The sequence below is a fragment of the Lagenorhynchus albirostris genome, chromosome 6 (genome assembly GCF_949774975.1).
Source record: "Lagenorhynchus albirostris chromosome 6, mLagAlb1.1, whole genome shotgun sequence".
NCBI lineage: Eukaryota > Metazoa > Chordata > Mammalia > Artiodactyla > Delphinidae > Lagenorhynchus > Lagenorhynchus albirostris.
Genome location: NC_083100.1, coordinates 118381095 through 118404961, shown reverse-complemented (window position 1 = coordinate 118404961; position 23867 = coordinate 118381095). Strand labels below are relative to the sequence as shown.

Sequence of the window (23867 nt, the reverse complement as noted above, 5' to 3'; positions counted from 1 at the left end):
AGTTGTGTCTTCCTCATCCAGAGGCCGATGGCCTGGACGTGTGAGCACCAGGCTCCGCCTCCTTGGAGTTGGCCACCTCATCTTCGTCGGGGCATAGCCAACTCAGCAGCAGCCGGCTTTTGACATTTGATAAGTTGGATCCTTGAAATCATTTTAGTGCTTCTGAGCTGTATGCTGAGATTGCTTTAAAAAATTTAACTGTAATTTAAAAGGCTTGTTTCCTTTGAGTAAGGTGGGGCCAGAGCTGATTAGGGTGAGCACTTGTGCATCCTGAATTCCGTCTTTAATTGCAAAGAGCTGCTTCCCTTTCCACAGTAAGAAAAGAAGAATGTGATAGTAAATCCCTTAAGTTACATGCAGGGACATTTTCCAGTTTATTTGGGAGTATAGTTACTTATTTTGATTCTCTTTTTCAGAAGCTGAACAAATTGAAAGGAACATTCACCCCACTGCAGTGATGCTTACCAGCACTGTTAATTTACTGCAGACTCTTTGTCTTTCTGCTGGAGTCCATGCTGAAGTTATGCAGAGCGAAGCCGTCAAGACTCTGTGTGGGCTGCTGCGAATGTTGGTGGAGAGTGGAACGACAGACAAGACATGTATGCAGTGGACAGTTGTGGACCACAGAGTCAGAAGTGGGCTGTGGATTTGTCATGTGTTTGTGTGTGTGTGTGCATGTGGGGGTGTGTGGGTGTGTCAGTGTCATAGGGCTGCTGCTGTAACGAATTACCACAGACATGGTGTATTAGTTTGCTTGAGCTGCCACATCAAAGTACCACAGCCTGGCAGCCTCAGTAACAGAATTTATTTCTTCACAGTTCTGGAGGCTAGAAGTTCAAGATCAAGGTGTCAGCCGGGCAAATTCCTCCTGAGGACTGTGAGGGCAGGAAGGATCTGTTCCAGGCTCTCCCCTAATTTCTGACGGTTTGCTGGCAATCTTTGGCATTGCTTGGCTTGTAGATCTCTGCCCTCATTTTCACATGGCATTCTCCCTGTGTGTGTCTGTCTCCAAATTTCCCCTTTTTATAAGGACATCAGTTACGTTGGATTAAGGACGCACCCTAATCTATTTTAACCTCATCTAAACCAATCACATCTGCCATGGCCCTGTTTCCAAATAAGGTCCCATTCTGAGATAGTAGGACTGAACACAGTTCAACCCTTCACAGTGGGTTAAAGCAACAACTTCATTCTCTCAGAATCCTGGATACCAGAAGTCCAAAATCAAGGTGCCGTCAGGCCTGTGCCCCCTCCCAACGCTCCAGGGGAGGGCCCCTCGTTTTCTCTTTGAGCTTTGGTAGCTCCAGTGTTCCTTGGCTTGTGGCCACATCGTTCCAGTTTCTGTCTCATCTTCACTTGGATGCCTCCTCTGTTCTTTTCTGCCTCTTGTAAGGGCTTTCATTGGATTTGGGGTTCACCCTAATGCAGTATAATGTCATCTCAATCCTTACCTTACTTACATCTGTGAAGAGTTTATTTCCAAATAAGGTCACGTCTGAGGTTCTGGGTGAATATGAATTTTGGGGGATACAATTCAGCCTACAAAAGTGTTCTGAGTATGTGAATATGAGTATGTGTAAGTGGGGGAGAAGTTGAGGAAGTGAGTGGAGCAGACGTGTGTGTGTACATGTGAGTGTGAGTTTGAGTGAGACTGAGTGTGGATGTGGATCTGTGTAACTGGGTATGTGTGAGTGAGTGTGAGTGGCCGTGAGAGTGCGTACCTGAGACATGCTGGGGTGCGAGTGCCTGTGCATGTGTGTGGGTGTGACTGAGTATGGGAGAGAGCATGTCTGAAGGGTGGTGTTCCTGGAGGCCTGGAGGCCTGGAGAATAGGACGGCTGGTCCGTGGGAGCTGGGGAAGGGAAGCTGGTCCAGGATCTGAGCAGGTCACGTGGCATGACCCCACCTCAGGGCCTCTGCCAGCCAGGAGGGCTCGGAAGCCCCAGGTGTCCGCTAGTGGAGACCCCGGGAGAAGCAGATAGGGTCATGCTCTCGTCAGAGTCAAGCCGGGTAAACTAAACCCTGTGAAAACCTCTTATTCTCATTCTACTATCGTAGCCTTCTTAAACTTGGATTGGAAATTTATGATGCAGATCAAACATAAACAAGCTCCTGGGGGATATTTAAAACATGTGAAATTTACAACCTATACCAGATGTCCTCCCACAGATAACTGCTATTGAATTGTGAATTGTTTTCCTACTGCTTAGAGACAGTAAGTAGATGAAATTCCTTAGCGAGTTTGAGTTGCTCTGTGTACCTTAGAGATTTTTAAAATCTACAGTGTTCCTTGAGCCAAGTCGCAGGTCCTCCTGTTGCTCTCACTTAGAATAATTGAAACTGTAATATATTTGGAAAGGAGCTTATTATTGAAAGTAATGTGATGTAGGTAAGTTAAAAGTTGGACTGGGCATTTATTTCTGGAAATGGGGTACCAAGCTGGTCTCTCTTGCTCTGGCAGCCTCCCCCAGCAGGCTGGTGAGCCGGGAGCAGCACAGGAGCTGGTGCACCCTGGGCTTCGTGCGCAGCATCGCCCTCACACCGCACATGTGTGCCGCCCTCAGCTCCCCGTCCTGGATCGCACTGCTCACGAAGGTCGTGGAGGGACACGCGCCTTTCACCGCCGCCTCGCTGCAGCGGCAGGTAACTGTGCTGCCAGACTGATCCCCGCTTAGCGTGAGTTTTGGGACTGTGGGAGCCCCATCAGAGGTGGCATTGAGCTGGCCGTCGTCATTAGGTGCCTGAGGGCAGAAAAGAACTGGAACTAACACAGTAGATTTTCTAGAGTTCAGAGGCTGAGGAAGTTGATTATTTTAAATTGATTCAGTTGTTAAGCCTTAGTTGACTTGCTTTTCTGTGAAGTGATAAATCCTACCAGCTGCTCTGATCTGCTTCATGGGAGTTGTGGTATAATTGTCTTGAGAAGAATTAAACTAAAAGGAATTATTTTTTAATTAAATGAATATCTGCATGTGTAATGTAGCTTATTTTTTAACCTCTGATAATCCATATCACTAATCAACCTGGATGTAATTATCTTGCTGTTAGAATCATGAATATTAGAATTTTCACATGATTAATTGTGTTACAGGAACAAAAAATAAAGTAAAACCTCCTAATCTGTCAGACAGTGGCTTTCTTTAATGCTCGCTGTTTTCAATTGCCCTTGTCAGATCTTAGCTGTACATTTACTGCAAGCAGTACTTCCGTCGTGGGACAAGACGGAAAGGGCAAGGGACATGGAGTGCCTTGTGGAGAAGCTGTTTGGTTTCCTGGGGCGCTTGCTCACCACCTGCTCTTCAGATGTCCCGTTCCTCAGAGGTGGGCAGCTCTCCCCCTTACCGGTGTCCTGGGTAAGCGAGCAGGGCGTCATGAGGCCCTCCTTCGCGTGTTTCCTGCAGAATCCACGCTGAGGAGGCGGAGGGCCCGGCCGCAGGCCTCCCTGACTGCCACACACAGCAGCACGTTGGCGGAGGAGGTGGTGGCGCTGCTCCGCACCCTGCACTCCCTGGGCCAGTGGAACGGACTCATCAACAAGTACATCAACTCGCAGCTGCACTCCGTCACCGCCGGCTGCGCGGGAAAGCCGGCAGAGGGGGTGGGTGCCGCACTGCCTTTTCACAGCTGCTAGTTTTTCTCTGTAGAATGCTGATTTAACTTTCAAATTACCTTTTTAAATGCTGTGTATTTTGTTCAAGGATGTATTTTAAAATATTTTTTACTGGAAAAAGTTATTGAGGAAACTAACATAAAAGTGAATTTGGCTTAATTGCAAGTGTGTAGGAGACAGGCAGCCCCTGGGCTCTCGTCTACAAGCTTGCTGTCTGTCTGCATTAGGCTCTGTTAGAGGACTACTTTCCTGACTCTGAGACCCCTGAGGTGGGGGGCCTCATGGCAGTCCTGGCTGTGATTGGAGGCATTGACGGTCGGTTGCGACTAGGGGGACAAGTCATGCATGATGAGTTTGGAGAAGGCACCGTGACTCGCATCACCCCGAAGGGCAAAATCACCGTGCAGTTCTCCGACATGCGGACGTGTCGCGTTTGCCCACTGAATCAGCTGAAGCCAGTAGGTGAACTTGTGTTTGGGTTACTAGGTAATGAGGCAAAGGGGTTTTTTATACTAGACCTGGGAAGAACTTGATTCTTGTAGTTTAGGTTGGCCTTCTAGGAAGCTACCCAACTTGAGGAAAACCATCTATCTTTTTCCCTTTGATTAACAGGGCCTGTCTCACAGGGTTGTATATAGATTAGTAGTTCATGTGTCTTATTTTAGCCTCAAAAGACATGAAAGGGCATTAGCAATTTAGAGGGTCCTGTGTAAGTATAAGTTAGTTTTATTTATTTCAAAATGTGAATTTATGAAATTTATTTTTTATTGAATGACTCAACTTTCAAAAAAACCTAAAAATGATTCCTTTAAAAAAAATGATCTTTTTTTCACGTTGAAAATGCTTAATGCCTATGTTGAGTGACACGACTTATGTAGCAGCTACTGTCGTCTTAAATCTGTGAATTAGGGATCCATAGGGAAAGTGAGTGATTTATATTACTTTGATATAACCCAAGTGCAATTTGCCTAAATCTTTCAATAAAATGCTGTTTTTGATTATTATAAGAATATATGCATGTTGTAGAAAATTTGAAATGTATAGAAAATATCTAAGAAGTTAATAACTACCACCACGATGTAATCATTGTTTAACAAGTCAGTAAAGAAAAAATTAATTTAGGTTATATTTACTATATATGTAAGCCTTTATCTTGCCTTTGGGGTCGTCTTTTTAAAATTATTTTCAGATCTAGAAAGGCTTATGAACATGTTTGTTACTTCAGAATTAAGACGCATAGTTATGATAACTTTCAGAACGTTCATTTGTCCTTCTCGTTGGACACACTTTGAAGGTTTCTGTGCTCCCTCTCCAGCTCCCTGCTGCGGCGTTCAGCGTCACCAACTTGCCCTTCACAGAGCCCATGCTCTCGGTCTGGGCTCAGCTGGTGAACCTTGCTGGTAGCAGATTGGAAAAACACAAAATAAAGAAGTCACCTAAACAGGGTTTTGCAGGTCAGTACATGCCCTTCATGATGAAACAGCTACAGTCTTAATTAGTGTTGTTTGGACAGTGTTTGTTGTTTTGTCAGAGCAAGTTCTGTCACTGCTGAAGTCTTTGGGTTCAGATGGATGGCCACTGGTTGAGTGATGGTGGGTGTGTAGATGAGAGTGTGTGATGCAAAGAATGATGCCATGGCAGGGGTGGCACCTGAAGAACCCCAGGCCTCCCTACCTCCTGGTGCCAGCGTTATTCTGCGCACACTTTTTGAAGAGGAATCTGTGTTCTTTCCCCCTCCCCATTTACCCCCTGGCCTCTTTGCAACCGTACCTAGCAGGGCCTGTGTGTTTGGACCTGCCTCGCTTGGTGTCTGGATGCTGGCCACCCGTCGAAGACCAAGGCCACTCGTGCTGGAACTATTCCTCTTCCACTGCTCACTGGACTTTCCTTACATTGCCCCTCACATATTATTTGAGAGTTCTTCTCCCTGACTGTTGTTTGCACCTTGGAAATCCTTGTGGTTTCATCCATAACTTCTTGATCTTTCTGCCCACTCTTCTTGAGTTTTCTCACCCATTTTCCCCCATTCCTGTAATTGCTGCTGCAGCGTTTATGACGGTAAACACCTTTAACTCTGGATCTCCAGTTCACATCTCTGGCTAGAGGACCAGGTGCATGTAAACCACAGCATGTCAACAATTCAAGTAACTTTGTCCCTTAGCCAGCGTTTCCTGTCACAGTGAATAAAACTGTCTGCCAGGTATTCGAGCTTGGTGCCCCAGTGGCACCTCTGGCTCTTCCTGTGTCCTCCCATCCCACATTCCCACGTCCCCATGCTGCCTTCCATGGCCTCCAGCATGTCCTGCTTTGGAACGCTGCTGCTGTGACTGTAGTCTAGCTCTCCTTGTGGTCTGCCTACCATCCTTGTGGTGGCTTCCCTAGTCTGTTCCTCAGTCCGCTCGTGGACATTACTGCAGTCATTTGTTTAGATAAGATTCTGTAGGGTGCGATGGTTTTGATGAGTTAGAGAACTGTATGCTGTGAGTATCTGACAAAAGTGTCTCATAGGCGTCTTGGGAAGACAAGGTGAAAGTATTTTATTTGTGATGTAGGTATCTGGTTGAAATTTCAGCAATTTGGGAAATATTTGATTATACTAGCAATAGCTAACATGGTTCTAACTGTGTTAAACCGTCTAATACTCGCCCCATCCCGAGGTAATGCATGGGGAGCGGGAAAGGGAGAAGACATGAGGGAGGTAGAGGATGCTTACCCACAATACTGGGAAAGGCAAGTCCTACGTTATGGACAGGGTTTGACATGGTCAGCTGAGTCCCTCAGGGCAGTGCCTTCCTCAAGGCTGTACAGCTGCTGAGGGGGAGAGCCCAAGCAGCGTGTTCCATTCCTGCTGAGTCCTTTTTTTTCCCCCACAGGACAAGTAGACTTGGACCTGCTGAGGTGCCAGCAGCTAAAACTGTACATTCTGAAGGCAGGCCGTGCTCTGCTTTCCCACCAGGACCAGCTCAGGCAGATCTTGTCTCAGCCAGCTGTTCAGGAGGCTGCAGCTACTCATACAGGTATCTTTTTAAGGAGCCCTTTTGAATCTGTCAGAAAGGCAGATACTCCAATAGGAAACAGGCAAGGAACATGAACAGGCAGTGCATAAAAGGGGAGGTACAGATGGCTTCTACATGTACAAGGAAGATGTGCAACCTGGCTAGTAACTGATGAAAAGTGATAGAGCCTGAGGGGATTTGGTGGGGGGGGAGGGAGAACAGTGCTCTGCTGCCTCACTATTTAAAGTGCGGCCCAAGGACCAGTAGCATTGATGGCACATAGGAACATGTAGAAATGTGGACTCTCAGGCCGCACCCCAGAGCTAAGAAATCAGGATCTGCATTTTTTACAAGGCCCTAAGGTGGTTCGTATGCATGTAAAGTGGCACTGTTCTAACACTTTGCTAGTGAGAATTTAAGTTGGTACAACCATTTAATGGGCATTTGAGGAAATCTTAGACTTCAAAATGCATACACACACATATCTGTATATCCATTGATTAGCAAGTCATCCTGTGGGGATTTATCACATGAAAAGCCGTGGAGATACGTGTTTACAGATGCTCATTATGGCTTTTTTGTTGGTGTTGTTTTTGTGATGAAAACTGGAGACACCTAAATGCCCATTATTAGGTGGGGTACCCATGCAGTGGAGTACCATGGCGTCATTCACAGTGATGATATATATATATGTTAATGCCATGGAAACTTGAAAATGATAACAAAAAAGCTCATTGCTATGTATATCTGTTTGTAGATTTGCCGTAGATTCATCTGCTTACCAAAATAGTGACAGTAGAATTTCAGCTGACTTTATTTTCTGTGTACTCTTCTGTATTACCTCAACTTTCAGGAATGAGTTCATATGACTTTGAATAGAAAAAAACCAAAGCTATGAAATATTTTTTGATTACCTATTATTGAAAGACATTGTGTTAAATATTATGGGGAACAAGATAGTCCTTGTTTATGATTTTTTTACTCTCTGGGGTGAGGGTGGGGATAGAAAATGGACGCAGATGGCTCTGTCCAAGGTACGGGCCTGTGTGCTGTAAGACATGTGAGCACAGGTTCACAGGCGTCTGGGGGATGCTGGCAGCTGAGGGCTGGGGAGAGCAGCCTCGGAAGTGTGTGGCAGACCCTGGGTGCAGGCTACTGAGGCGTCTCCGTCCCGCGGGAGGAGACTGTAGGAGCCCAGGCATAAGCAGTAAGTATGTGGGTACTGAGCTTTGTAAGGAGCTCAGGGTTTATCGAGGACTGTGGGGCTAAAGCTGGAGAGGTTAGTTGAAGTCATGTGGTAGAGTGCCCTGACTACCAGAATGAGAGGTAAGGCTGACTGGAAAAGCTGTGGCAGCGCCTGTCATGACAAGGATTGATGTTGAGGAAGATAAATATATACGCTAGTGAGTTATAGGAGTATTTGAAACAGGAGATCATGGATATGGGGGCAATTGTGTCAAGTGATAAGGTGTCTTCCAGGGGAAGGCATGAAAAATGGAAAGAAGGAATCAGTAGACACTGTGATGGTGTAGTCTTTTAGATAATATCTTTTTGGAAAACTAGCGAAAAGTCAAAGATGGCTGACGTTTCAAGCTTGAGTTATAGGGAGGATAGGGAGGAGGACTGTTGACAAAAATTAGAAAAGCCCAGTGGAGTGTGGGGTGTTGCGTTTTGTTTCCTAGACTTCAGAGGGCATCATGGAGGTAAATCTAATGGAAGTGCAGATTCGTTCCGTATTAGACATTAGGGACCCTGAAGACAATCCACAGTTGTATTAGAAGATCAGGAAGCAGAGCCCAGGGAATTGGATTGGCTGTTCTGTGGTCACCCCGATGTGGAGCTATGGCAGCGGTGAATCCGGATTACCTTCCCACGCTTGGGGCAGATCAAGGGCTCCAGATGGAGCTGTCTAGAGCAGGGCTTAAAAAATCCACCACAGCCACCTGTTTTATAAAGTTTTATGGGAACATAGCCGCACCTGCTTGTTTACATGTCATCTCTGGCCGCTTTCACACTTCAGTGGCAGAGTTGAGTAGTTGTGACAGACCCTGTGGTCGGTAAGCCTAAACTGTTGACTCTCTGGCACTTCAAGACGATTTACAATCTCTGGTCTTAGAGGATTAGTTGAAATTGTAACCAAACCTGGCTATCAGTGGTCCCAGGGCAAACAAGAAGTGCCAGACACCTCACCCGAAGCTGCTCAGATTACAACAAAAGACATCACCCTGACCACACGTCATATTTGGGATTGGTGTCAGTTTATAGTCTGAACAAGCGTTAACAGAAAAACCAGGGCTAGAGATACAGACTTGGGAGTGTTCATAGAAGGGGTTTCTGGAGTACTGAGTGAGCACCAAGATGGAGAAGGTTAAGAACTGGACCAAGGGCAGGAATCTGGGAGGTAGCTTTGGTTGACTCTGAAGGCACAGACAGATGAACTAAAGAAGGACCGAGGCCAAAAAGCAGGGAGTGGAAAAAGCCTTGAAGATTTTGGTTATCTGATGCTTGATGAGGTAGAAATCATACCTGGTTTAACATGCTCAATGCATTATCTTTTGTAGTAAGGAGATGTTTGCTGTTGGAAATACAGTGTCATCCATATTTTGTTTTTAAATTCAGATGATGGAGCAGCCTCATCCCCTGACCTTGGGGACATGTCTCCTGAAGGGCCACAGCCCCCAATGATCCTCTTGCAGCAGTTATTGGCCTCGGCCACCCAGCCGTCTCCAGTGAAGGCCATATTTGACAAACAGGAGCTTGAGGTACAGTCAGTAGCCTTGGCAATTCTAATCCAGTGCATTAGATTGTGGACAACTTTCTTTTCCTAGATGTGTATTTTCTTAAGGATATAGTCTGAATTTTAAATGATATGCCAAAGTAATTCTTATGACTAGGTTTTAACCATGTTTGTCATAGAATATTACAATACTAGTTAGAGAATGAATGAGTTAAAGTTTAATCTTATTTAAAGTTTCTGTGAATTATTTGTAAAAATTAACTAGATTCAGCATTTGGTGTTAATGCTCAAATATTCATGGAGGGGTCTTTTTCCAGGAAATATTATTATTGAAAGAGCCCCATTAGACCTAGGAATATGGTGCTTGCTTATTTGTTTCACTCACGCCAAAGCCTGTCTTGAGCATGCCTTGTTGCTGCCAGGCTCTCAACCAACACCCTGTTTTGGAGCATGTGCACTGCACTGCATATTCAGGGGTGGGGCTGTGGGCATGTTCCTATAGAAGAGACTGACATCTGGCCAGGTCTAAGCATGATGGGAACTTTCACGGCCCACCACGTGGAGGACTAGGTATTTTAAAAAATACTTCTTGCTTTGTACTACATCAAAAATTTTGGACAAAATATCAAAGAAAAAACTAAAACCTTGGGGGCTTCCCTGGTGGCACACTGGTTAGGAATTCACCTGCCAATGTAGGGGACACGGGTTCAAGCCCTGGTCTGGGAAGATCCCACATGCTGCGGAGCAACTAAGCCCGGGCACCACAACTACTGAGCCTGCGCTCTAGAGTCTGTGAGCCGCAACTACTGAGCACGCGTGCTGCAGCTACTGAAGCCTGTGTGCTTAGAGCCCATGCTCCGCAACAGGAGAAGCCACTGCAATGAGAAACCCACGTATTGCAACTGAGAGTAGCCCCCACTTGCTGCAAGTAGAGAAATCCCGCGTGCAGCAGCGAAGACCCAGCACAGCCAAAAATAAATAAATAATTTTTAAAAAACGCACACAAAACCCAAAACCGTGAGTGCTCAATTTGGCAGGCAGAAAATACCGTAGTAGAAATCTTCAGAGACTAAGACCCTGTGGGGAGCCAGGATCCAGAGTGAGCTAGGAAGCTGGTGGGGGGCAAAGGGAAAAGGCAGGAAATGTTGGGCACAGGGGCAGCAGGAGAGGAGGGTGCTGGGCCTTCTCCAAGTGGGCCTGAATGCCAGCTACTCCTTAGGTCTGAAAACTTGAGATGGGAGATCAGGTTAAAGTTGCTGCAAGGCTGTGTTGCCAGTCACCTATCAGATAAAAACAGGACACTGAGCAATGAAGAGGATGTTGGGCAGATGCACCCCCGAGCCATGCTGGGAGGTGCCCAGTGTTATGGGGAAAGATAAGACTCGAGGAAACAAGGAGACCTAGAGTTGTCCTTTAAGAACCGGGAAGGGCTACTGTACCAGAGAGAGAGCTTCCATTGCTTTGTCTCCGTTGATTCTGATGGAAATTCAGCTGACATTCTTATTGTTCTGTATGAAATGTCTTTCATTTCCTCTGGCTGCATTTAATATTTTCTATTTTCCTTTTGTTTTCTGCAAATTTGACTAAGGGTGCTTATGGTGTAGGTGGTTTTTCCCCCTTATCCTCCTTGGGGTTTGCTTAAGTTACTTGTATCTCTGACTTGATGTTTTTTTTCCCCCCACCAAATTTGGAAACTGTTGACTATGATATTTTTTCCTGTCCCATTCTCTTTTGTTCTTTTCTAAGATTATTGCTGTAGTCTGCTAGATTATTAGTGAGTTTCTGTTATTTTTAAGTCTCTTGGTTAAATGGCTTGGTTAACTGTACTGAACTGTTTTAAAGGTCAGGGTGTGCTGCTTTATTGGGTCTAATCTGCTGTGAGCCACCCAAGAAATCCTTTATTTTATATTTTCAGATCTCATATTTCCATTTTGTTCGTATTTTATAGTTTTATCGTTCTTGACAGTTCCCATCTCTTCACCCTTTATACCTGTCTTTTACTGTATATTTTAAAACATATTTCTGATTGTTACGTTAAATTTCTTATTTGCTAATTCTAATGCCTAGGCCACTTGTTGGTCTGCTACCATTGGCAGTTTTTCTTCTGATTATCGATTCTGCTTCTTTACATATCTAAAAAAAATTTATTGTATTCTGGATGTTTTGGATATTATGTCGTATGGGCTCTGGGTCTGTCACTTTCCTCTGGAGAATGTGGAATTTTATTTTTGTAGATGGTTCAGTACCTGGTAGTTTTCCTCAGTCTAAGGAGGCTTGGTTCTCGACTTTTTGGTGATGATTTATTTTTGTTTTGCCCTTAGTCCTGGTTCCTGGTCTCTTAATTCTGTGGGATTTAGAATCTCTTTGAGGTTTCAGTGGAGACCTTTACATCTTGAGCAACGTGCTGAAACTTGGTTGGACTGGGATGTCACACCGTCTCCCTAGCGCTGGGCCTTCCAGCAGTTTCTTTTGGCTGGGTTCTTGAGTCTCACACACGCTTAGTTTTGCCGTCAGCCAAAGATTTGAGTGTAGACCACATGTGCATTTTGTGGTTCTCCCTCACGTCTACTTGCTCTGGCAGGCCGCAGTCCAGTGACAGTGCCCCTCTTAGCAGCTTGCCTGTGGGCTTCCCTGTGGCCAAGGTTGCACCTGTTCCTGTTTTCTCCGGGACCTTCAAACAGTTTTAAAAAATATTTTGTCCAGAATTCATAATTATTATCACGGCAGAGGCTTAGTCCAGTCCCCTCTCCATTACCAGAACCAGAATCCCTAGCTCGATCTGGTTCTGAATTGTAAGCTTTTAGGAAGCCTGTCACTTCCCAGTTATTCGGACTTCACAGCAAAACCCTAGGCTTTTGACACTTCCTAAGCACTGGAAGGCCCAAGGGTGTCTTCTCTTTCTTCCGAATGCCTTCCGACGTGTTCAGTTAAAAAAAAAAGAGCAAGTCTCAGTGCTGTGAGAACAACTGAAGAGAAGGGAAAGAGAGCTGCAAGTGGACAAGGGAGAGGGCTCCCTGTCTGGAGGCAGGCAGTTCCCAGCTTCAGGCCACAGTGATGCATGTATTCATTGATGCATTGCAGTTTGTTACCCAGTATTCTTTATTTCCCTCATTTTTTTTTTTATACCATGTTTAACCCCCAGAGTGGCTTTTCTGCCTTTGAATAGTTGGGAGTTGATTTGGTGACACACGAGAGGGTCCTGTGCCATCTCTGACCTGCGTGCAGAGGGAAGAAAGCGGGAGGCTGTGAGCACTGACCTGTCATGTGGAAGGGTGGGGGTCCCTTTCTCCCACCCCATCAGGCCTCTCACCTGTGTTCGCTCGCTTAGCGTTCAGGGCTGCTGTGAAGTTTCCTCAGTGGACATTGATAATTAGCTCATTTACTAGGTAGACTCTGTGTGTACTGAAGCAGGAGTTATTTGACTATTGAATCTTTCCTCTGCATTCGACTATGGAAGTTGTCTTTGTTGTTTTTAAACATGTTTTATCCATTCATTTAAAAATACACATGTAAGCCAGGGCTTTCTATAGTTTTGTACTGCAGTTCATAGTAGTAGTCTGTACTTTCCATTTCCCTAGACTTCTTAGTCCCCTGATTTACAAATCCCATTTGCCCAGGCTGCCGCGTTGGCCGTGTGTCAGTGTTTGGCTGTGGAGTCTACTCACCCGTTGAGCCCTGTGTTTGAAGACTGCAGCTCCAGTGAGGCCACGACGCCTGTTCCTGTGCAGCATGTTCGCCCAGTTAGAGCGAGGAAGCACAAGCAGTCTCCTGGTCCTGCTCTGCCTATTGTGGTTCAGCTCATGGAAATGGGATTTCCTAGAAGGAACATAGAGTTTGCACTGAAGTCACTCACTGGCGCCTCTGGGAATGCTGCTGGCTTGCCAGGTACTGGGTTTTCCTTGTGGGTGTTGGACTTAACGCGCCCACGCATTTGTTTGTAGGCTTCCCTTGAAATACTAACGTCAGAGGCCCCTCGGGAGGCAAGCGCTGTGGTCCTCACTGTGGTTATGCTGTGTGTGCTTGCTCCTAGGCGTGGAAGCCTTGGTTGGGTGGCTGCTGGACCATGCTGACGTGCAGGTCACGGATCTCTCGGATGCAGACACGGGGTCTGAGGAGTGTTCAGACGAGGAGGTGGTGGAGGATGTGGATGCCACGGCCTATGCTGTGGTCAGTGCTCCCCTCGTGCCATCTGTCCTGAGCTCTGGATTCCTCTGCACCACTGCTGGGCATGAGGCAAAGCTACGAAGTGCTGCCTGGGTTTTCTGTCTCTTAACTACTTTTAGCTTTAAGACAGACCCTTGTTCCAACATCTAATGATGTCGGGTAGCCATTAGAGGAGCTCTTAATAAAAAATCATTATTTATGCGACATGTTGACTTCTGAGCCAGTTGTTTTATGGGATTAATTTGGATATGGCTCAGAAATTTTCTGTACTTTCAGCTTTTGAGATTTATCCTGCTTACATCCTGTTGCTATTAGTCTCTTTTAAATGAAGAATTTCATAGTGAAAACATAGAATAATATTTTATACTTTTTTTTTAATATTATCGATTTCACAAACTACTTTCTTTTTAAGTAGGTTTATCGGTTCATCATTTAAAAAAATGTATTTATCTTTTGTAGTCTACTGGTGCTGTTGTAACAGAGAGCCAGACGTACAAAAAGCGAGCTGATTTCTTGAGTAATGATGATTATGCTGTGTATGTGAGAGAGAATATTCAGGTGAGTAATTGTCTTAGGCTGGAACTTTGTTTAGGTTTTCATTCAGCAAATGTCTGAGCATCTCAGAAAGTTGGAGAGGGAGGGTGCAGCACCCAGCAGGGGAGGCCGCTGTGGCTGGAGCAGAGGACGGAGGAGCAGAAGATGAGCAAGGGGGGCGGGGGGACCAGAGGCAGAGAGCAAGAGGGGGCTTGTCCACAGTGACGTGGCACACAGCCCTGTGCTTCTCGATTACCCCCGTTTTGGACACTTTTACAATCTGTTTTTGCTTTCTTTTAAAAAAAATATTATTAAAAAAAAATTATTCTCATTGCCATCTAATTTTAAACATTTAGTTATGCTCTTTATGTAGTCCTTTTTAACCTTAAATCCTTTCTTTTCCTGTTTTAATTCTTTTGTTCTAGTTAGTATACTTCTGGGAAAATCCCAAAAATCATCTCGTTTCTCCTATAAATTTGTCAACAGTATGTATCCCTAATAGATAGAGGATTTTATTTTTAACATAACGACATTACTGTTACCTCGCATTGCCTAACAGAATAAACAATAATTCCTTACTATCATCTTACATATAATGCTTGCTCAGATTTTCCCAATTTTCTCAAAAATGGCTTGTTATAGTCATTTTTAAAGAGTTGGATACGAATAAGATCACGCATCTTACATTTGGGTGATGTGTCTTTTTACCCTGGAACAGTTTCTCCCTCTTTTTCCCTTTTCATGCCATTTATTTGTGGCTAAAATTACGTTGGCCCTCATCTTCCTCCCTCTCCTCTGCATCTCCTGTAAAGTCAAAGTGAGGGCTGGAGGATGAGTGGACTCGGGCTGCATCTTAGGAAAGAATGTATCGTATGGACCAACGTGCAGCATCACTTGTTGTCTACGCCATCCATTCTCTATTAATTGTCCATCTTGGTGCTTCAGTAGCCATTGATGTCATTATCTAGACCCATCAAGAAGGGTCCCACAATAGTGATTTTCTAAGTTCGTCATCCCTTCCAAATTTATTAGCTGGAGTTCTGTTCGTTGAAGAAAACATTCTTATCAACTCTGGTTGATAAACTATAATATAGTTTGTATACACAGAAAAGGCAGAATAAGTGGTTGTTTTTTGTTTGTTTGCTTGTGTTATCAATTTTCAGAGTGGTGAATTGGTGCCCTGGTACTTAAAAAGATGACCAAGAACCTTTATTTTGCTTATTATCATTATGATGAATTTATTGGCTGTTATGGATTTGATGTGTTTCAGCCATTTTCCTTTTGGTCAGGTTGTTCTTTTGAGGGACCCTGTTAATCTTTGATAGCTCCCTTGCTTGATGACACAAGTTGGTCCAAATTCATCTTGTATATTTCCTGCCCCAGACATCGAACCAGGCAGTTTTCTAAAGAGCCCTGGTTCCTTTTAGTGTAAAATGATTTTGAGAGCATGCTGGTGGGTAGAGGAAATTTTTCTTAGGACTAGAGTAATACTACTTAAAATTGATCATTTCACCTATATACTGTACTGGATTTTTAACTTAATTCTAGGTGGGAATGATGGTTAGATGCTGTCGAACATATGAAGAAGTGTGTGAAGGAGATGTGGGCAAAGTTATCAAGTTGGATAGAGATGGATTACATGACCTCAATGTGCAGTGTGACTGGCAGCAGAAAGGAGGCACCTACTGGGTTAGGTATATTCATGTGGAACTTATAGGTGAGAACATTCTTTATTAAGTTCTTTTGTCTTTCTTAGTTAGATTCAGAGTTCCCAGAAATGAATGCTAATTATAGTTCATTTTTTTTATTGGAATCTCTAGGCTATCCTCCACCAAGCTCCCCTTCTCACATCAAGATTGGTGATAAAGTTCGCGTCAAAGCCTCAGTTACCACACCGAAGTACAAGTGGGGATCTGTGACTCATCAGAGTGCGGGGGTTGTGAAAGGTAATGTTCCCCAGGCAAGAAAACTCCAAGTGCCAGGTTTTCATCTACTAATGTAACTTTTAATTTATTCATTCGAGGGCAAGAAAAACAAGTGGAAGGCAAGCCTTATGATACATAAATAGTGTTGTTTTGCTTTTCAGTGCTCTGTAGACCAGGAGTACACCTGTTGTTGGACCGAGTCAGATGTATTAACTCACTGCAACTTGGGAGGATGCATACCCTGGAAAATGGGTGTCTCCATAAGTGGGTGTAACAAAGACTAATGGGGTTTGCATTGTGTATTTGGGGAGGGGTTCAAGGAATGGGGTAATTCTAAGAATCTTAGTGAAGATTATTTAGGAGGAAGAACAGTGGACTCACAGTGAGGTTATGATGAGCAAGGAAGCAGAGCAGCCAGGATGGATTTGTGGTTTGGATTAGATTGAATGTGACCAGATATGTTAAAGAGTGGTTCTGGTTTTATCTCAATCTGTTACAGTCTCAGGGTGGCCTTGTCTCATGCTGGGGTTCTATAAACTTGTTCTGTCAATCCTTCTGCCAAATAGCTAGCTTCCTCAGTGTTTTTCTCTCTTTTCTTAATGCTGTGTAAGAATTTAGGACTAAATTTAAATGGATGTGTGCAAATGATAGGAGTTAGCAACTGGAAACACAAAATTCTCCTCAGCTAATATTTAATGTGATATTCTTGAGATTTCAAATCAAACACATGGCATACTTTAAAAGGTATACTATGTCCATTTTAACAATTGCATGAGAAATGATCCAGATATATGTGTGGTTTTATTTTATCTTTAAACTCCTTCAGTGCCATTTTTCTTTGTTTTTTCTTGTTTCAGTCTTGGAGAAAACTCTTACTGTCAAACAGCTTAGATTAGAAGTGGCTGCAATGGTGGTGCAGGAGTGTTAGTATTTCTTAGGTTACATAAGAACAAATAGCTTATTTAACATTTTACTTTAACAGTTTTCTTTACTTAAGAGATTCTTCAAAGTTTTACAAATCAAAACAAAGATAAATTTAAATAGTAACTTGGTTTAGAAGTTAACTTTTGGAGTAGCTTTCACCAAAGGGCAATAGATGTCTTAACGTTATTAATGTAATTTTTAGTCCCTAAGATAATTGAATGGAGTTTTTGCTTGGCGTAATTAAACAAACCTTCTTATCGCGGAAAATTTCAAACATATACAAAAGTAGAGAATATAGTATACTGAGCTTCTGTGTACCGATCACCTGGCTTCAACAGTTGACAAACTCCTGGCCAAAGTTGTTCATCCATGATCTCCTCCCTCCATTATTTTGAAGCTAATCCCTGATTGACATCATGTGTTAGTTCATCCATAAGTATCTTAGTATGTCTCTCTAAAAGAGAAGTACTCTTTGTAAACAGAAATAACTATAATATAATATCCCATAGCTAGATTATAGATTTAATTTTTTTTTTTTTTTTGCGGTACCCGGGCCTCTCACTGTTGTGGCCTCTCCCGTTGTGGAGCACAGGCTCAGCAGCCATGGCTCACGGGCCCAGCCGCTCCGCGGCACGTGGGATCTTCCCGGACCGGGGCACGAACCCGTGTCCCCTGCATCGGCAGGCAGACGCTCAACCACTGCGCCACCAGGGAAGCCCTATAGATTTAATTTTAATTTTAGGTTTTTATTGGTGACAGAGATGTTCCAGACAATTTCTGTTCTGTCCTAGCTTTCAGTGCCAATGGAAAAGATGTTATTGTCGACTTTCCTCAGCAGTCTCACTGGACTGGGCTGTTATCAGAAATGGAGTTGGTACCTAGTATTCATCCTGGCGTTACGTGAGTTTTTATTTTTATATTGCTAGATTTGTTTGGGAAGGATGGTTTTCTTTGGAATTAAATTTAATAAATGACCTCAGCTTTTTCTTTTCAACTCAATGGCTATTTTAAAAACAGGTGTGATGGCTGTCAGATGTTTCCCATCAATGGATCTAGATTCAAATGCAGAAACTGTGATGACTTCGATTTTTGTGAAACTTGTTTCAAAACCAGAAAACACAACACCAGGCATACATTTGGCAGAATAAATGAACCAGGTATAGTAGACTGGTTATGTTCTCTTTCATCAAACTATTATTAATGAGATAATTACTGTGGAAACAAATGTACTTAACTTTGCTCTTTAAAGTTCATATTTATATGGTGAGCACTGTACTGTGTGCACAGCAAAACAGGGAAGATGGTCCTACCCACTTGATGAATTGCTGTTTTTTCTTCAAGCAATGAGTGGTCACTGGAACTAGAATAACAGGGATTGTTTGCTTGTATTTCCATAAAGAACAGTAAAAGGATCTCAAGAAACTAGTAAATGTTTCGTTGGATGGGATGTGGAATTGGAGAGACGGAGAGTGAGTCTTTTTATTTGTATATCTTTTAGTATATCTTTTTTTATTATGGTAGAATATATACAACATAAAATTTGCCATTTTAATCACTCTTAAGTGTACGATTAAGGGAATATTGCACACTGTCACCACTATTTCTGAGACTTCTTCACCATTCCAAAATAAGAGTGTACCCAGTAAGCAATAATCCCCATTCTTCCCTCCCCCAACCCCTGGCAACCTCTAATCCACTTTTCGTCTCTATGAATTTGACAACTCTAGGTACCTCATGCATAAGTGGAACCATACAAAATTTGTGTTTTTGTGTGCCTGACTTCTTTCACCTTGCATTAGGTTTCCAAGGTTCATCCATGTTGTAGCATGTGTCAGAACTTCATTTCATGGCTGAGTAATAGTCCATTGTATGTATCTACCACATTTTGCTTATCCAGTTCTCTCTTAATGGACATTTGGGTTATTTGTACCTTTCAGCTATTGTGAATAATGTTGCTGTGAACACTGATGTACAAATCTGTTTGAGTCCCAGTTTTCAAAACTAGGAGTAGAATTGCAGGGTCATTAGGTAGTTCTTTTAACTTTTTGAAGAACCACCAAAATGTTTTCCATACTGGCTGCACCATCTTACATTACTATCAGCAATGTTTTTGCTGTTTCAGTTTTTCCACATCCTTACCAACATTTGTTATTCTCTTCTTCTTCTTTTTTAAAAAATTATAGCCATCCTAATGGGTGCAAAATAGTATCTTGTGATTTTGATTTGAGTTTCCCTAATGACATTGAGCCACTTATCATGTGCTTTTTGCCATTTGTATATCTTTTGGGGGAGGGCGTATCAATTCAATTTTAAAACTTTTGATATTGAGTTGTAGGAGTTCTTTATATATTGTGGACATTAAATCAGATATGTGATTTGCAAATATCCTATTCTGTGGGTGGTGTTTTCACTCTCTTGATAGGATTCTGTGATACAGTTTTAAATTTTAATGAAATTTAATTTATTGTTTCTTTTGTTGCCTGTACATTTGGTGTCATACTTACTTCTGGGTCAACTTAAGAAATCATTGCTTAAATCCAAAGTTGTGAAGGTCAGCCCCTATGTTTATAAGAGGTTTATAGTTTTAACTTTAGGTCTTTTAATTTAGGTCTTTGAACCACTTTGAGTTAATTTCTATGCATGGTATAATGTATAATTTCATTCTTTTACACGTGTATCCAATTTTCCCAACACTATTTGTTGAAAAGACTGTCCTTTCACCACTGAATGGTCTTGGCACCCTTTTTGAAAATCAGTTGACCGTAGATGTGAGAGGTTTTTTTCTGGGCTCTCGATTCTATTCCATTGGTCTATTTGCCTATCCTTACATCAGTACCACACCATATACAGTGATTATGATAGCTTTTGTAGTAAGTTTTGAAATTGGGAAATGTGAGTCCTCCAACTTTGTTCTTTTTCAAGATTGTTTTGACTATTTGGTGTCCCTTGGAAGTCAGTATGAATTTTGGGATGGAGTTTTCTGCATCTGCAAAAAACAATATTTTGATAGGAATTGCATTGACTCTGTGTATCACTTTGGACAGAATTGTCAGTTGTCTTTCCATTTACTTAGGTCTTCTTTAATTTCGTTCAGCAGTGTTTTGTGATTAGTGTGTAAGTCTTATGGGTTCTTGGTTAAATTTATTCCCAAGGGTTTATTTTTCATGCTATATTAAATTAAATTATTTTTTAAAATTTCCTTCTTGGAATATCTGTTGCTAGTGTATAGAAATATACACTACACACCTACAGTGCATATTTTCAACACACTTTGTGTGTTGAATTTATTTCCAGCAACTTTGCTGAATTTATTTATTAGCTCTGATGGGGTTTTTTGGTGGCGTCTTTAGGGTTTTCTGTATGTAAGATCATGTTGTCTGTGTTTAAGAGCATGTTGTCTGTGAACTGGCATAGTTTTACTTCTTCCTTTCCAATTTGGATACCTTATATTTCTTTTTCCTGTCTTATTGCTTCAGCTAGATCTTCCAGTACTACATTGAAGAGAAGTGGCAAGGGTAGGCATCCTTGTCTTGTTCCTGGACTTAGTGGGGAAGCTTTCAGTCTTTAAGCACTGAATATAATGTTAGCTGTGGGTTTTTCATAAATAGCCTTTATCATGTTGAGGAAGTTCCTTTCTAGTCCTAATTTGTAATATTCTCTTATCTTTATGAAGGAGATCTGTAGAATCTGCAGAGCAATCTCCTTTTCAAGGCTAACTTTGAATACTTCATTTTGTTTTTGATCAGCCTGCCATGGGTTTATCAATTTTATTAGTTTTTTCAAAGAACCAACTTTTGGCTTTGAATTGCTGTCTCTCATATTTTTTTCATTTCTTTTTCCTATGGAATTTAGGTTTACATTGATTCCGCACCCCACCCCCGCCCCAAATGCTTAGTTCATTAATTTCTCACATTCATATTTTCTAATATATGAACTTAAAATTTTAAATTTATCTTTAAGCATGGCTTAAGCTGTATCCTGTAATGCTGATATGTAGTAATATCTCATCATCATTCATTTAAAAGTATTTTTAAAATTGAATTGGAATTATTTTCTTATATTCATTGATATTTAAATTTTCAAACATGTCAGCATTTTCTATCTCTATCTGTTTATTGGTTTCTGCATTGCATTCAGATTGTGTATCCTGCCTGATCTTTGACATTTTGGTGGAAACTTCTGTATGATCATAAGACTCAGCATATAATGGGATTTTACACATGTTTTATGCATGCCTGAAAGAATGTCTCCTGCAGTTTTATGGTGAAGTTAGTGTTTGCTTAGTGTATCTTTTTCTAGCCTTTTACCCTCAATATTTCAGTAATCTTGTGATTAGTGGAGGTTGTAGATAGTTCTGTTTTTTTAAAAAATTCCAATGTGATGATCTTTGTCTCTTATTTGGATCTTTTAGGTATTTATTTACAGTTAAGGCAGTTACTGAAATATATTTTTTTAATTGATCAACTTCTTAGTGTTTTTTTTTGTTGTTGTTCTGCCTGTTTTCTGTTCCATTTTTTCTCCATTCCATCTTCCTTTGGACTGATACGTTCTTTATTAGTTAGCCAACCACCGCCTCCCCAACACACACACTTGGCTTAGAAGTTACACGTTTAGTGTGTATTCATATACTATATGAGTAGTGTATGTTATATGCATTTTTGGTATTAGTAGTTACTCAAGATATAGTGACATCCTTTTTTGACTTATAAAATCTAATATTATTTAGTACTTTTACCCTCCTCCTAAGCAATGCAAGGACCTGAGATCCCTTTAACTTCATTAACCCTCATTCTGATTTAAATTACCATGGTTTTATTATTGTGTTTAAAAACTTTACACATGTAAATTTTAAACAACACAAGGCATATGATTGTTATTTTCTGTAATATTTGTCAAGATTTTTTTCACATACTTAATATTGTAGTTTTTTTCTATTCCTTTTTGTGTGTTTCACTTTTCATCCATCATCATTTTTCTCCTGCCTGAAGAATGGCCCTTAATATTTTCTTTAATGCATCTATGTGGTTATGAATTCTCTTTTTGTGTGTCTTTATTTCTCCTTTATTTTTGAAAAATATTTTTGCTGGGACTTTTAGCACTTTAAAAATACTGTTCCATTGTAATTTGGTTTATATTTTTTCTGCTGAAGTCAGCTGCAAGTGTAGTTACTGTTCCATTAAAGCTATTCAGTCTTTGTATTTCCCCTTAGCCTGCTTTTGAGGTACTCTTGTTTCTATCTTACACAAATTTTATGTGTGTGTACATATGTGTTTCTTTGTATTTATCTTTCTTGTAGTTAGTAGAGCTTATAATTAATTAATTTTCCAACTTTTTTGAGCTTTAATTGACATATGACATTGTGTAAGTTTAAAGTGTTCAATGTGATGATTTGGTACATGTATATTGCAAAATGATTACCACAGTAAGGTTGGTAGTTAACACGTCCATCACCTCACATAATTACCCTTTTTTGTGTGTGTAGTAAAAACATTTAAGATCTTCTCTTCCAACTTTCAGAGTAGGGCTTTTAAAATTTGTGCCTTGATATCTTTTGTTGGTCTTGGGAAGTTTTCCATCAGTCAATATTTCTTCCAGTATTATCGATGCCCTATTTTCTTTTCCTTCTTTTTTGGGGATCCTCTTTCACCTGTTACTCTTATCTCTGTCTTCTAAGTCTTTCACCTTCTCGTTTATGTTTTCTAAACTTTTGCTCTTCAGTTTTTCATTCTAGATATTTTTTACTAATTCAGTTTTCACCTGAGTCTAGTCTGCTCATAAACCTATTCATTGAATTTTAAATTTTAATTACTGTATTTAACAGTTCTAGTCTTTCTTTCTTTTTTAAAAAATAGTTTCCAGTTCTCTGCTGAGATATTCAGTGTCTTTTCAAACATAGTAAGTATAGTTATTATAAAATTTGTATCTTATAACTCTAATATCTGGAGCCTCTCTGGGTCTCTTTCTATTGTCTGTCATTCTCATAGCTTTTAGTCATGTTTTCTTGTCTCACATTCCATCATGTACTGGACATTATGTTTAAAAAATTATTTCTTGAGTCAGTTTGAGGCCTAAGATATTATCTTTCTCCACGGATTGGGGGGAGAGGGTTGTTCTTCTAGGTAATTGGGGTAAGTAACTATGTGGGCTCACTTCAGTCCAGTTTCATTGATTGAGGTGATTTCATGCAGAGCTGCAATCTGAACACAAACAGTCAACCCTGTAGAGTTCACCCTTCCTCTAGGGGTTCTTCCTGTTGGGATCCCAGCCCAAAGTGTGAGTTTTTCTGTGGCCATCCCCTTCTTTCCTGGTGAGCTCTGCACTCTGGTTCCTGGCCCCCTCGCCCTAGGAAGCCATCAGAAGTGCCATGTGTCCTCTTTAAGGTTCTCCTTAGAAACTGATAAATACACCGGGGAAAAGCAGCCTCTGATCCATGGGGCACTCATCTTGACACCTTTCATCTCAGCCTTTCTCTGATTTTGGTCCCATAATTCTGTATCACCTTGTTAACTCTGATACTTTCAAGATTTATTCATCTTTAAATGTTTTGTCTGCCTCTAGTTGTCCTCAATGGGAGAGCTAGATGAATTTCCAGATATACCATTAATGGAGGTAGAAACTTCACAAATTTGTTTTTGTTGCATTTATGAAAGGTTTTTTGATAAGAATGTTTTCTGTAAGCACAGTTACTGAACTTGCCCCCCAGCTGCTTATATGTATCGTTCTATCTGGAAATGTATCACTCTGTTGTTACTTGAGAGAGTCAAGTGGAATAAATCAGCATTATATGAACTTTGTCTCATAAATTGGGGTTAAATACCTTGAATAGGTTTTTTGCAGTCATTTTAGGTATTTATTAGCTCCTTTTAATTTGGAAACTTACTATTTTCTTGAAGTAAGGAGCTCAACACTATGTAATATCTATTTCTTGGTTGTGAAGGTTCTGTCCCACAAGTATTAACACTGTTTGACCGCCATTA

The 23867-nt window shown here is 41.6% G+C and overlaps 1 protein-coding gene across 1 annotated transcript in view; it reads left to right on the top strand.

Moving 5' to 3' along the window:
* Positions 1-23867, top strand: part of HERC2 (HECT and RLD domain containing E3 ubiquitin protein ligase 2) — a 230619-nt gene that overhangs the window by 107735 nt on the left and 99017 nt on the right. The window contains exons 38-52 of the mRNA XM_060153132.1: positions 417-599; positions 2462-2643; positions 3174-3321; positions 3402-3598; positions 3838-4068; positions 4926-5064; positions 6484-6627; positions 9226-9368; positions 12961-13228; positions 13374-13510; positions 13967-14065; positions 15590-15758; positions 15862-15987; positions 17682-17790; positions 17908-18047. Of these exons, the coding sequence (XP_060009115.1) occupies positions 417-599; positions 2462-2643; positions 3174-3321; positions 3402-3598; positions 3838-4068; positions 4926-5064; positions 6484-6627; positions 9226-9368; positions 12961-13228; positions 13374-13510; positions 13967-14065; positions 15590-15758; positions 15862-15987; positions 17682-17790; positions 17908-18047 (2415 nt within the window). The remainder of the gene's footprint in view (positions 1-416; positions 600-2461; positions 2644-3173; positions 3322-3401; positions 3599-3837; positions 4069-4925; positions 5065-6483; positions 6628-9225; positions 9369-12960; positions 13229-13373; positions 13511-13966; positions 14066-15589; positions 15759-15861; positions 15988-17681; positions 17791-17907; positions 18048-23867) is intronic.